At 38.4% G+C, this 15764-nt stretch overlaps 1 protein-coding gene across 1 annotated transcript; it reads left to right on the top strand.

Moving 5' to 3' along the window:
- Positions 1-15065: 15065 nt before the first annotated feature.
- LOC104535672 (putative HERV-K_Xq28 provirus ancestral Pol protein) lies at positions 15066-15695 on the top strand. The gene has a single exon (XM_010183649.1). The coding sequence runs from the start codon at positions 15066-15068 to the stop codon at positions 15693-15695; it is 630 nt and encodes a 209-aa protein (XP_010181951.1).
- Positions 15696-15764: the final 69 nt, after the last annotated feature.

The raw sequence follows: 15764 nt of genomic DNA, 5'->3' as shown, positions 1-15764 counted from the left end.
ATTCTGTGATTCTGTGATTCTGTGATTCCACGGCCCAGGGCTCTTCAAGCTGTTGAGAAGTTCCTGTCTATTTCTCTTTCATGTTGTCTGATGATGCTGTGCAGCCTGCTCACTTCCTCCTGTAACTCCTCCACTTAACAATGCAGCTCTTCAAAGACATCACACCTGCAAGGCGGGGATCATCCCTTCTGGCTTTAAGGAGAGGTCCCAGGCACTCCCTGCAGTCTGGGACTTGCAGGGCTGCATTCACCATCTGAAGCACCAGCTGGGTTGAAGCCTCTGGCCCAGCAGGGACAGTTGTTCCAACAGCTGCTGGTTTTTTTTGTTATGTCCAGCAGTTTCTCCTGTTGTACTCAGCAGTTTCTCACGGTCTGTTCAGTTAGCTAAACTCAGGCCAGGGCCTAGTCATCTGACTGATTATCTTAGTAATATCAATCTGAAAGTATGCCAGATTTATACACTTCTTAGTAAAATATTAATTAATAGCCTCAGCAATTTTAATTCATCTGCTATTTATTCCAGTGAAATTGTTCATTTGGTATTAATGTGAATATCACCTCATGGGTCCTGTTTTAGGGTTTCCTTTCATTGCTGTTTAAGTCAACTTTTAATTTACTTTTAGTAGCTTTCACATTAGCCAGATCTTCAGCCTGTGTACATACAATAGAGAAAAGAAAATCTTTTTTAAATGTGAAATTATCTGAGAAGACAGTTCCTGAAAAATTTTATCCAGAGTAACTGGAATGATAATAAAAAGTAATAACTTTGTAGTCTCTAAATTATTGTGGTTAATTTAGGGTACTTTTGGTTAATCACAGATACTGGAACAGAAAATTTGAATACATAAATTTAGTTTTATTACTGTTGCTTTTAGCCAATAAACATGATAAATATCATAAATATCTATATTCGACTCTTGGACAATGGCATCATAGATATATAAAATTATACATGTGTATGTCATATTTATAAATCAATGAGAATACTTCATGGTGACTGTTTCTGTTAGCTGAATGCTGGAGGCTGGCATCTAAAGAAAGAAAAGCATAAGAATAAAAGAATTCTATTCATGATCAAAAAATTGTCATAGCACAGTAGAAAATTAATGCATTTCTGAAAAAAACAATTATATTACAGCACTAAGGCAACTAATTTGATAGCCTTAAATCTAATATTGCTATCAAATTAATCTTGGATACAGTAAATCAATTCAATATCCTGCTTCTACTAGGTAACATGTTACTTTTGGCTGGTATGTATTTTTTACAACATCCTCATACAAAAATAATTATTAACTTTGGTTTAAGATTGCTAAACTACATGACTCAGTGATACAGACTACCACTAGTAGTGAAATAACAAGTTTATTTTTTATTTATTTTTCCTTTTTACAGTCACATCTATCTGTCCTTTGTCCTAAACCACTGAGATATTTTCACTTCTGTTATAAAGAAAAAAACGTTCATCTGGAGTTTTTGGCTTTTGCTATATAATATAATATCATATCAGATTTTTATAATCATCAGGCCTCATTATTCTGAATAAATTACAGAAACCAGGTTGGTGATTATATCAGAGTTATATTAGCAGAGATGGCTCCAGGCGTGTCTTGGATTAAATGCAGCAGAGAAGATGACAGGGGGAGTAGCATGGCTGTGATATTAATCCAAACTCAATAAATCTTTCATTCAGACTTGAACTCCTGATCAGGTTTACCTGGAACATTTCTTTTTCCTCTGTACTAATGCTTGGTGCAAAGGGAATACCATGTCTGCACATTTGCCTGAGCTGGGAACTCAGTCTTATGAACTATAAAGATTTTAAAAGCATATATCTGCTCCTTTCACTGTGCTCCAGTGTAAAGGTGTCATGGTAGATGTGGGTGAGGATTTGGAGAAGAAACGTAGGTTGAGAAATGGAAGTTCCTGAAAATTACTGATGACATGCAAATGTTTGGCTGTTTTAACGTACAATTAGATTCTCTTCAATAAGCCCCATGTGTCAAAAGATTACTTCCTCCCTCCTGCAGCACATTACTTCATATTCTACATATTGAATCATATAGCATCTATTAGGTAGGTCCCAATATAAGCTCCTGAAATTTTTAATGTCCTGGATATATCAGTGCCAATGCTCAGAATGATTGGTAATTTCTCCAGATACATTGTTTAACTATGATGATTATAGGACAAGGGCAAGGGTATCACCTAGTTATTTTTTACTTGTTACCATATTATTGAAAGATGGAGATCAGAGCACTGGAAACATTTACTCATCAAATATGACTTTGTCAATTTGTGAGCTCTCTTCAATATGCTGAAGGGAAAGCTTAATTTAATTGTTTTTCTTTAGAAAACTTTTGACAAGGTGGACCAGTTTTTAATGGTCCTTGAAGGCTGCACAATAAAGGTTGTACAATTGATTCTTCAAGAATCCAGCACAGTTTCTTCTTGTTTGTCTCATACTGAAGTTTCTGAAAGTGTTAATCAGAAGATGTGGACTTTTGTGATTGTTTAAAGATAGCAACTTCACAGGGATTCTCTTTCAGCCAACAGACATGTCATTACCTCAGCTTATAGATATTGACTCTTATAATATCCAGATCACTGTGGGACCAGCAGTAGCAGTGATCACAAAAGATAAGCATTAGAAGATTTTGGCAGGACAATCCCTAAACCCTAGAATTCTTTCTCTCCTCCAGTCCAGAATACCCAGAATGTGCTAAACTTGTGTATGTGCTACCCACACTACCCTAAAGATAAGAATATATGCACAGAGAAATGGATGCTTTATATTTTCTTTTCTGTCTGGGTTTAAGAGAATATATTTGTGTTTGGTTTGTAATACATGACTGAGGCCTTTGAACTTTTTATACAATAAATATATTTTAAGGAAGCTAAAATCAGTAAATAAGTATCTATGATGGGGAAGTTTGTTTCTCCTGCAAGTAAAGCACAGAAAAATGCAGCTTAAATCTGTAAAGTATTCCCAGTAGGATGATGTTATGCCCAAGGCATCTTATACATTGAGCAACTATTGATTTTCTCCTGCTTCATTTTATCCACTGAAAAAACAGTCACTCTCATGAAAGTGAGAAATAAATGGATAAAATAAATACAGAAACCAGAAAAGAGAAATATTGAAATATTAAAATACTAAAATGCAAGTCAGATCAATGTTTAAGCAGACAGAGCTTATGAAAACTTTCTCTACTCTATTTATGGCTATAAGGTGGTCTTAAAATTTGGATGCTGTTTCTATATCCATAAAGCGTCTTTATTATTTATATAGTAATTCTACAGACAACTCAACAGCAGTACATTTTTTGGATGTATGACTCCCAGACATCAATGGCGTATACCATTTAGGAAGAAGGGTAATCAGTCATTTTATTTAGCAATGTATACTTAGTAAGGATAGCTGTATTGTATCCGATCTATTTTGCAGGTTTAAATCCCTTTGGATGTCTGAGACAACATTAGATGTAAATCCTGTCATGTTTAGTTTCATGAGCCTATAAAAATGAAATCAGATGTCAGCACAAAAGCTCGTAAGTTAACAGTATCCAGTTCTAATAAAATGTAGGAAGAACAGCAGCAAATTATTTGACATTGATATTTATCATACTTGGTCCTGCTCTAAATAGTGTCATTAAGAAAGGAGGAAAGACTGACAGTTTGTTTCAAAACCTGTTTTAGTTCTTGAATGTCAAAAGCAATGAGCTACCTATTTAATTAAAGTGATTGAATATATTTTGAAATAACAAATTGATTCTCTTCTACCCTAAGAAGTCTAGATAATAGTTCATCCATTGATATATTGCTTAATCTTTACATGTAGCAAAACGCAGATTCATTAGAAAAAGCATAACACTGTTCCTCATATTAATATATGTCTTCTACCAAAGCATTAATGCAAGATAAAGCCTCTTTATATAAGTGCTCTTCTATCCACAATGGCTCCTGGAAAGCCATACTTTATTCAGGGTGAAGTCTTCAGTTTTAAAAGCCACATCTTTTATTTATTTATTTATTTTAAATATCATCCTTCCCATAGGATGGTTGTACAAAGTATACACTTTCACATGCAGGACCTGTCATGCATTGCCCTGAACTGCAAGCAATGTGTGACAAAAAGAGAATCGCCTGCAGGGTTCAAACTGACAATTTATTTGAACATGTGCAGATCCAGAACATCAGTATTGCAGGTTCTATGGATACAATGGGGAATACCCTATTGCAGTTTTAGAAGCAAGACTACACTGTTACAACCACAAGAGATTCACAAAATGCACTATTGTAACTACAATAGTCACAAAATGCACTATTACAGCCCACAGGCAACTCACAACAAGCCACAGACCACTCACAAAACTCACTGTTACTGCCCATAAGCAATTCACAACAACTCCCAGGCTACTCATAAAATTCACTATTACAACGCACAGGCAATTCACGGAACACACTATCACAACTCACAAACAACTCATAATACCACACGTGTGTTAGTAAATCACCTGCAACTACAAACTTAAAGCCTGTTGAATATTCACTTACTCTACCAGGTAAGGGCTCCCACATAAGTTATGCTGGTCAGCATCCCGACCAGGGGGGAAGGTTCTCATCACTGCATGGCTGGAGAAGTAACTTCCAATTTCTAGCCTAAATCCTAGGGTTTTTATTCCCTGGTGTACAGCAGGCAGGGACATGTCTGAGTGGATTAGACCACCTAGGGTGTCTGTCTTCAGCAGTACTTTCCCTTATCTTTATTTATTCCTGAATGAGAACCACTCTGTCTTTTGCATATCTTTGTATTGTTTGGTCCCTTGGAGCCAGACAGGCATCCACCAGTTTATCTTTGTCTTACTTTTAGGCAACTGAATAGTTATTTGACTGGGACTCAGGGCATATCAATTGTTGGGGGATTTCAAGACTCAACTCAGGTTTTAGGTCCTTTGAATGGTGCCACACTGCCCTGTTTGGTCTTGGGCTTATCAGACAACTCAAAGCTGAGCCATCTATGCAGCTCCCCATGTGTCGTCTCTGCAGACGTAGGGCCTCAAGGGCAATCCAAGGCTGAGTCACTCTTGCAACCCCCCGTGAGTCACCTGGTGCTCTGGATATTACCAAAACCTGTTTGAACTATGAACCAGAAAATCCTTACACAATGTTCAAGGTAAAGTTCAAGAAGATAAGGAACTACAGGAGAAAGGTCCAGCATAGGGCCACTAAGATGATGAAGGGACTGGAGCATCTCCCATATGAGGAAAGGCTGAGAGAGCTGGGTCTGTTTAGCCTGGAGACTGAGGGGGGTTTCATTAATGCTTATAAATATCTGAAGAGCAGGTGTCAGGAAGATGGAACCAGACTCTTCCTGGTTGTGCTCAATGACAGGACAAGGGGCAACGGTCACAGACTAGTACACAGGAGGTTCAACTTAAACATAAGGAAAAACTTCTTTTCTGTGAGGGTGACAGAGCACTGAATGAGGCTGCCCAGCGTCGTCTTCTTCTAGAGTCTTCTTCTTTGGAGACATTCAAAACCCACCTGGATGTGTTCCTGTGTAATCTTCTCTGGGTGATCCTGCTCTAGCAGGGGGGTTGGCCTAGGTGATCTTCAGTGGTCCCTTCCAATCCCTACCATGCTGTGATTCTGTGAGAGAAATAGACTTGCCCAGGTCCATAGTAACAGGATAATCAATCAACTAAACCCTCCAGCTGTAACATAAAATGACAGGAAACTAAAAATAATCTAGAGTGCAGAAGGCTTATCTCTGAGTTAGCTCAGGTAATGAAACATTATTTTTTTGTTGTTCTTTTCCACCCTGCGTGATTGTGGAAATTGTGCTGAATGGCAGTAAAAGAGACTAAGCTTGACTGGTCTATGCTAAAATAGAGCTGTTGTCTCAGCTGATGATGTTTTAGTTTGCAAACAAACCAGATATTTTCAAAAGTTTCTGCTAATTCTGTTTACAATAGCTTGAAATGTTGTACTCTTGCCCACTACATTCTGTCCTTTCCCCTCACTATTGTGAGGCCTTTGTATGAAAAGAGCCATCTTTCCATCTTCATTAGTACTTTAACAGGTATTTGCAGGGGAAAAATGACTCAGCTAGATTTTAATGACTTTTTCATGTTTATATATATATATATGTTTTGACATTTTCCTCTAAAATATAGGGAAGAAATTCTTCAATAAAATGCCCAACAACAAAACTGGTAGAGGTAAATCAATACACATTACTAAATTATAGTCCCATTTTTTTCAAATAAAAAGGTGAAATTTTAACTGCATTAATAATCTCTTTGAATTCAATACAGAAATGACATAATGAATAGGTGTTTCAAACATCAATGGGGAAGTGCAAGCAAAAGTAGTGATTACACTAACTTTAACAGATTTATCAACAGATACTGTGATTATTTTGTAAATATTCCTAATAATTATAGAATCTACTGAAAATATCTCCTATCTAGATCACAACCTGTTGGACAAATGTCAGGGTTGCTAGGAAAAGACCCCCGTGTCACTTGTATGTTGTATTAGACTAAAAAGATTTATTTCATTGAGTAGTTGTGAAGAATACTCAATAATGAGATGAAATATAAAATTTATCTGGAAAAAAATATGAAAGATGTCAAAGTTAACCAGAGAATATGAACTTCATTCCAGACCTAAATTTTTCTACCAATTTTATGGTTATTTAAGTTACAGATTTTTTCCATTTTCATGAAAACTGTGCATCAAAAAATTACAGAATTAAATTGCTTGCTAAGAGTGAGGATAACATCTATGAGACCTTCAAGGGATGCATGTTTCCAAACAATACTTTTATAGTTCAGTACTTTTGTATGTTTTCTGATTTTTTCTACACATAAGCTTCAGAATTTTGGATGGTTACTTGAGTGGAACTGAGTTCCTGAAGATTCTGAGATTACCAATGAAAATTAGACAAAAAATTAAAATATGATTTATAAGAATACATTTCTTCAGATGTATATATATATTAATTAGGAAAAAAACCTCAAAAAATGTTAATTGAACTCAGCTAATCTATAGAGTGGACCTCAGATGTCAGTCTTTTTTTCTCTGAAACAGTAGATAACTTACTTCAAAGTACTTCTGAATTACTCACTTGTGATATAATGATGACAAGAATTTCCAGAAAATATAGAACTTCTTGGAAATATCATCTTATAAGTGTATCAGAAATATGTTCTTCACCTATTCTTGTTCCTTTCACAATTTCCTTCCCCAGTAGTACTAGACTGCCAGATTTCCACATTTCCCGTTGTAAAATCCAGTAACTACATTTATAGCAGCTGTAAAAACCTCAGGCAGTCATATGCTTGTGACCACTGGAATGAGATACAATAACTGAACCAGGAGACATCATGTATCAGAACATAAGCAGAACAACCCATAGGCAGAACTAAATCTGCATCCCAAATGGAAATGAATAGCAGATCTGCATTACTGTGATTTTATTTAGTTACTTTTATTATTACTTTCTATGCAACTTTTCACTGAAATTTATAAATAACAGGAGTTATTGAAACTAAAATAGTAAAAGTTTAAGTTCCTTTAAACTAAGGAAATAAGGAGACAATATTTAATGGTGGTATCAATTTTGTCATTTAAAATTGGCGATACTGTGCATACAGAATATTAAGCCCCTTTCATTCTGGGAGGAAGAAACTTGTCCTTCATTTGTGTTTATTTTAAATATTATTAGACTAATCCATGAAAATAGATAAACTTCTGTAGTGTGATGTGTAATAGTTAATTTTGGAGATGTTGAGAATACATGAGGACAGGTTGGGTATTCAGACAGAAGGATGGTTATTTGTTATCCTAATGTGAAGTCAGTTATGGAAGACAGGGATATTGAAAGAGTTTGTCGCTGGCTCTTAGACCAAGGCTGATCCATCTTGCAGTTGTCTTAAAAAGAGAACTTTGCCTATAAGAAACAATGAGGAAATTTGCATAACACTCCTCTACCCACTCAGTAATTTTAAACAACTATTGTATAATGTTAAATTCATTTGATAACTATAGACCAAAAAAAGAGTAAATGTAGAGAAATTGAGGATTCTGTTGATTTTAACTTTGTAAACTTGACAATAAAATCCCTCAGGAAAATAGCCAGGAGTTGCTGAAATTGCTTTAAATGTTACCTTTCAATGGCTACTGAGTTTTCCAAGACATCTGTAGAAGGGAAAAAAACCCCTTCTGGGCATTATCACTAAATACATATGTGTGTGTATATATAGATATGTGTTTATAGATATGTTGGGGTTTTTTAATAGAAAATTGGAAGGGAGAAAAAAAAGGGAGAAAAGTATCTTCCTTTCACAGCAGGAAGTATGCTCAACCTTTAAATCTTCCAAGAAAAAAAAGGGGGAAATAAATTATGGCATATACCTAGTGGAAACCTTCCCCAGGAAAATGAGTACAAATACCTTCTCTTGGACTGATTCTTTCACAAGTTACAGGTTACATCTTACCAGGCCTGATGAGATTATTCTGCTTCCACTGCCATAGTCTGAAAGCTTTCTACTTACTCAAGGGCTCAGTGGATTTTTCTTTTTTTAGATAGCGTTCATTTATATTGTATACTGTGCTCCTGGCTGCTGTACTGACCTTTGAATTTGTGTTTTCTGATAGAAAGTATGATCTGAAATCAGTTTAAATAGTTATGCTCTTCTAATTATTCTAGTTCTCAAGAGCTTAATTCTTATTTGAATTTTAATGTGACTTGTGCAAAGTAGGTGTACACTTTCTGGGTTTGGTCTTGCTTGAGTTCATGGTGTCCACAGACAATGAACTCCTCTCATAAATAGTGCAAAAGCCTTGCCTATGGACAACTCTAGCCCCATTGGAAGAAGCAGTATTGGCTTCTGCAAGACATAAATTAGCTGCCAAGAATCCTAACTTTTTGGAGCATGTGGTGTACATATCTAGGACGATATAACTTTTGTTATTGTTTGTTTATTTCAAAGTATTTTGAAAATGTAAATGAAGTGTTACACATGTCATGACAAAAGTAGTTCGTTTCGTACTTTTGAAGTTATTATTCAAATATCTATGTGCATGAAAAAATGTCTACATTGATTTAAAATCAAAATTACTAGATTACAATAGGCTACATTGTATTGAGGAAAAAATGGTTAATACAATGGAGTATTCCTGAAAATTCAGGAAGAGTCTAAGTAAAATAAAAGAACAGGTCATGATATTTCAAATGAGATTTTATTTATTTATAATGTTTGAGGTTTTCAATATTTGCCTCAATCACTTTCATAGTAACAAAATTTTAGCCATTCAAAATTTTCTTTGCAAAACATCATTTTTTATTATCAAAAAGTCTCTCATATTCCTATAATGGGCATGTGCTGTTTCCAGGAATCCTCAAAGCTTACACATAACTTTGTTTGCAAAGTCTTCCACTTCTTTTGACCAATTTCTTGTTTTTCTCAAAAACATATTTTAGGCCTCATTCTTATAGCTACTTCTAGCAAATATAGACTGGCAACAGTATTAGGTTGCACTAGTCAATTTAGTTAGATGCCAGGCTGCATTTACTTAGTTCTGCTGTCATCTGTCCCTCCAAGCTCTACAGAAAGAGATGCTCACATTAAGAGGGGGTAAAAAACAAACAAACAAACAAAAACAACAACAACAACAAAGGAAGCAAGCTTAGTTGCTATTGTAATAAAAGCTAGACAGTTTGTTTCTATAAATATTATATACCTTACAGGAAAATTTCAGACATATTTTTTTAAAAAGATCTAGTGTCAAAATATGAAATATAGTAGCAAATAAATACTTTACTGCAAGAAGAAGCGTGAAAAATGCAGTAAATCTTGTAGATTCTTTTCGGCTTTCTGATACTCCCTTTTATAATGAATCTCTTTTCTTTTCCATTTCCATTCATCATGGCTTCATTTGTGAAGGCCTGCTCATGCATTTAACTGGTTTTAGTAATCCACAGAACGTCTACTGTGCCAGTGATGCTCTGGTTTTCTTTTATGTGTTGGGCTTTTTTTCCTCTCATTGTGTGATAATGATTTAGTGTAGTCTTCAAGTCAACACTCCAGTTTCACGCAGTTCTTCAGTGAATACCACCACTCTAATACAATTTTGGACTATTTAATCACTAAATTTCATCATATGAAACTGATATGATCATAAAGAGCAAAGCATGAAAAGCAGGATAGATCCTGCTTTTAGGAATCTTTCTAAGACAACTGTTACTGTGGAATGCAGTCTTCAAAAAGCTGGTCACAGTTCTTCCAGGACCTATGCTTACATTTGCAAGAAGCTAGCTATGAAATTATACATATATTGGCAATAATAAGGCAACAGAATATATTTTGCCCAAATGCGGTAATGGCTGGGAGATGAAAGCCATAGCTCACTATTAACTGCGAACATGCCCAATTAAAGCTTTTTTTGAGACAATTACTTACAATGAATTGTCACTGAGTAATGGCATATTATTCAGTGTTAGAATGTACTTGAGCTGTATTAGTGATCATTTGATTATATATCTTTCAAGAGTTTACTACAGTACTTCTGTTATTCCTATATAGCCTTCATGTTTATAGACATAACTTGCTAAATCTTCCCTGTTGGTTCAGCATTCTGCGTTGCAGAAATGCTTTGTCCTATTCAGTCATTGTCTTGCTGATGCTTCCCCTCCACTCCTAATTTTGAGAGATCATTGATTATCTGTCTATTCCATAAATTATATTCTATTTTGGTTTGCATCCACTTTGCTCATTTAAACCACCATCTTCTTATTTTCATATTAGAGAATATATACGCTGCTCTGAACATTGAGATTAATCTTGCAACCTGTTTTGAAACTATTCTGAATACCCAGGAAAATTTTAGGAAAATAAGCAATTTAACCTTTTCATCTTAAAAGGGCTATATGCATCTGACTTATGTGGATAAATTGTAAATAACGGCTTATTTATTTTTCCTTCATTTCTTGTCTTCCATCCAGGTATGTCATAATATTCTCTGAGGAGTGGAACAAGGCTATACAATTTGGTTTCAAAATCTTCATTCTATTATTTACTGGGAGAAATAAACTATAGCATGAACTTCATGGTTACTTTCTTTACATGTAGGGCTCACAGCTATATCAAAAGAAAGGAAAGCTGCCAAAAAAATCTAACTTCCAACCCCTTTAACTTTTTTTTATTAGGAAATTTATTTAAGACTTAAATAATCATGGTATATAAATTATTTTAAAGACACTACTAATAAAAAAAAGCCAGCCAACCAAAAAAAAAATTGAGTTGTGCCATATTGCAATAATCATTCCACTGTTAAAATCACGTAGAAATAGTAAATGCTCACTAAATTAATATTATGGAAATTAAAAATTTAGACCAATAGAAAATCAGTAATTTGTTACTGTTATATGCTGTTTCTAATGTGACCAATCAGCAGATGGAAAGAATAGAGAGAGGAAAAAGAAAAAACAAAACAAAACAAAACAAAAAACAACAACAAAACAAAAAAACCTGTAGATATAATGATATTCTGGGAAGCAAGTATGGTCTGCTTTTAATCTAGCTGAATAATTGTCTTTAGGTTTGTTTTCCATTGTGAGTTGTTTCTAATTTTGAGGAACAATATACAATGATTTTGAACAATGATATATTCCATTTGTTCTGTTCCTGTGTTCCTCTATCAATGTCTTCAGAAGCTGTTTGTGGAGTGCTGGCTCTCCCAGCGCGGCCATGATCTTGTCGACGTGACCAACCCAGCGTACGAATAAGGGTAAGGTAGGCTCTCCGTCCATACGTCAGAACGCATGGACAGCAACCAATCAGCTATATGTATTCGCTGTGTGCTTTGCTCGTGACCAAAACCGTGACTATAAAAGTCTTGTAAGTCTGCTTAATAAACGAGAATGATCATACTCACATTGAGATTTCGTCGTTACTCCGGGAGGTCCGACTCCCACTCTGACAACTGGTAGCAGAGGATGGTTACTCCCTGTGCCTGCAGCTCCGAGACTGCAGTAAGCATCTAGAGGAGGGGAGTGGGAAAACGGTTGAGGGCAGCTCTGCTCGGGCAAAAGCAGAGCAGACGCCAGAGTGAGGTCGCTCCTCACCCCTCAGATGCAGCATGGATGCTGAAGCTTCAGCTACGTTACTTGCTGGGACCCTCTCTAAGAGAGGGATAGAGACACCAGCGAAACATTGACACCAGCTTATTAAGGTAGGACGACGATGGGGGTTTTTCAATGAAACGCCCTTATTGTTCTCGATTGAGGAATGGAGAGACTTTGGGAGTACTATGTGGCAAAAAACCATTGAGGGGAATGAAAAGAAAAAGAGATTAAGGCGGTTTGTAGTCTTTGGAATACTGTGCTAGAAACATTAAAAGCCTTAAAAGCGAAGCGAGAGGTGGCCTGTGCCGCTGCCACTATGCTGGGACTGGGCGCCACAGTGAAAAAGCCGTTAAACACATCGGGACTGCTCGCGCGTTTTTTTGGTGTGAATGCTGTTAGAGGGATGAAAGGAACTGTGTGCAAGGATATTAGTGAATTGCAAGAAAAGACGGATAATAATGCTTTGAAGGGGATGCGCACTTCTACTGCTGACTCACCGCTGAGTGCACAAAAGGTGGAAGCGACCGAGAGCAGTAAACCAGAGTTCTGGGGAAAGTGCGGAAGTGAGCGTGGTAGACTACCCAGAAAGGGGAGGTGCCCGGCCGAAAGTTAACGCCTCAGGGGAGGGTGGAGGATCGTGCTGACCACAGCCAACTGCCCCGCCCTTAGAAGCAGCTGTTGCGCCGCAAATACCACCCTCCACGACACTGTACCCACCGTTGCCGCCCTCTAGCGGGTCATTGGGATGTACTACGCCGGAGCACTTACAGAATTCAGCGCAGCTTCATTCAGAATTATTGCAAGACGTCATGCGGCGGCTGACAGAGCTAGAAATGCACCAAAAGGAGGCAAACAGTCATCCACCATGCGTACAAAACTCCTCGAATACTTACAAGCCCCCACGATGGAGTGGCATAATAAAAGACGCAATAATTGAAGGGCAATGGAACAGCAAAAATGATCCTTCCAACTTTGCTTTTCCCATTATACAAAGGGACGGAAATGGAATTTGGGAACCTCATGACTGGAAGATTTTGCAGCAAGCCCGAAATACAGTAACTACTTATGGTGTGAAATCAGAAGCAACACGTCAAATTGTAAGATGGATGTTTACTGCAGACCTTATGGCTCCATACGACAGTCAAAACCTAATGCGACTGCTACTCACACCCACGCAATTTTTGTTATGGACAACTTTGTGGCACAGCGAGCTGCTAATGCTGCAGCTCAGAGGCAAGGGGATGGAGATCCTCTCCATGGAGTTATGGCTGATATGCTAACAGGTCAAGGACCGTATAGTAGTATCCAAGTGCAGGTGACCTTCCCGGCGGGCATGCTACAGCTTTCCGCTCAAACAGCAATGGAAGCCTTTCTTGACTTACCGGGGCTCCAATACGCCGTCATTTGGCAGTCTCACCCAAGGAGTAACCGAGAAATATAGTCACTTTGTGGATCGACTCTGGGAAGGAATAATGAACCACCCTGATCTGTCAGGGAATAGTAAGGAGCAAATGTTCCAGATATTAGCCTTTGACAATGCGAACAAGACTACAAAACAGTTGCTGGCCAGCCTACCCAAAGGCGCTGGGGTAGAAGAAATGCTCCTTAGAGTAAAGAGAGCCAAAGCCCAGCGACATGGAAACACAGTTGCAGCAGCAGTCCAGAGTGCCGTCCGTGAAGTTGTAAAGCCCCTTGCAGCCGTCACCCAAACAGGACAAAGACACTCATCTAAGCAAGGGTCTAGGCAGCCACTCGAGCCACCCTTTCGAGGAAAATGTTACCGATGCGGAGAGACGGGTCATATGAAAACCAATTGCCGAGCCACCGTTTGGTGTGACCGATGCCAAAGGGATTCCTGTGCTTCCAAAGCTTGTATGGGAAACTCCAAGCCGAGCGCAGAACGAGGCCGCGCGACGACACAAATGACTCCTCAGGGCGAAACACAGGTTTTTTATCACAGCAACAGCCAGCCACCCAAGGAAGCTTGGGTTTCGACCTGGAAACTGCAGTAGATGTCACCTTAATAGACACTAAGGTCCAGAAGATTCCCAGTACTGCTGTAAGACTTCTTTATAACAAGGACAGTGGAATTGGCGGATTACTAGTTGGACGATCTTCTGCTGGAGTAAAAGGACTTCTTGTTTTACCAGGAGTTATTGACACCGACTATGCGGGTCGCATCTATATCATGGTTCATACTGTCAGTCCACCTATGCATATTCCTAAAGGAAGTAGAATAGCCCAGATCGTTCCCTTGCAAAACCCCTTGAGTCCCTTGACACGAACAGCAGTGTACAGAGGAGACCAAGGTTTCGGATCATCTGGAGCAGCTGTCTGTTTCTCAGTAAAGATGGAACAATGGCCTATGATGAGAATAACGATGTCACAGCAAGGAAAGGCACAGAACATCAATGCCATGTTAGATACAGGAGCAGACGTCACCATTATCAGCCAGAAAGTATGGCCGAAGATGTGGCAAACAGAAGTACCACTCTCAGGGATTGCGGGAGTAGGGGGTCATTCTACACCCAAAGTCAGCATGGAACTAGTCCAATTGCAATTTCCTGAGGGACAGCAAATTAGTCTTAGAGTATATGTGATGGCCCTACCCGGGACCCTCAAGGCACTAATCGGTCGAGATGCCTTGGGCCAACTAGGTGCAGTCTTGTCAATGAAACCTTTTTGATAGCGGGCACTGGAGAGCAGTCGCCTAAACCACGCCTAACCTGGACTACCAATGAACCTGTGTGGGTTGACCAGTGGCCCATGACATCAGAGCGACTGCAAGTAGCTCGTCAGCTAGTAGAAGAACAGCTTAAGGCCGGACATATAAAACCTTCAGTTAGTCCATGGAACACCCCTATCTTTGTTATTCCAAAAAAGAGCGGCAAATGGAGACTTTTGCATGATCTACGAAAGTCAACGATCAAATGCAACCCATGGGAGCTCTACAGCCTGGTATGCCATCTCCTTGTATGCTGCCGGAAAAGTGGCACATATTGATCATTGACTTGAAGGACTGTTTTTTCACGATCCCATTACATCCTCTAGACACCGAACGTTTCGCCTTTTCGATGCTGTCAACGAACAAAGCCAGCCCAGCAGAACGATATGAATGGGTTGTCCTACCACAAGGCATGAAAAACTCACCTACCTTATGTCAACTTTACGTTGCATGGGCCCTTCGGCCAATACGTCGTCAATGGCTGCACACCATTATCTATCATTACATGGATGACATTCTTTGTTGTCAGAAAGAGCCATTCTCGGAACAGTCTGTGAAACAACTACAGGAGGTGCTGGCTCAAAAAGGACTTGTTGTGGCTCCTGAAAAGACTCAACGTGCGTTCCCTTGGAAATACCTAGGGTGGACAATTTCCGATTCACAAATTCGACCGCAGAAAATAGACCTTAATACCCAGTTGACAAATTTAACGGATGTGCAAACATTATTGGGAGATGTTAAGTGGGTTTGGAACTGTGTGGGTGTCAACAATGAAGACATTGCACCTTTGACAACACTCCTGCGAGGCACAAATCCTGCAGAACAAGTGACGTGACAACAGGAGCACCACCAAGCCTTACAACGCATCGTGAACAAATTGCAGTCTGCGTGGTCTTCACGACGC

This window comes from Mesitornis unicolor, unplaced genomic scaffold, assembly GCF_000695765.1.
Source record: "Mesitornis unicolor isolate BGI_N332 unplaced genomic scaffold, ASM69576v1 scaffold11444, whole genome shotgun sequence".
In the NCBI taxonomy this organism is placed as follows: Eukaryota; Metazoa; Chordata; class Aves; order Mesitornithiformes; family Mesitornithidae; genus Mesitornis; species Mesitornis unicolor.
Note: the sequence above shows the minus strand (reverse complement) of the source record. Positions and strands in the feature narration are given on the sequence as shown.

Coding starts and splice junctions, on each gene's coding strand:
- LOC104535672 (XM_010183649.1), top strand. CDS start 15,066: ATGCAACCCATGGGAGCTCTACAGCCTGGTATGCCATCTCCTTGTATG.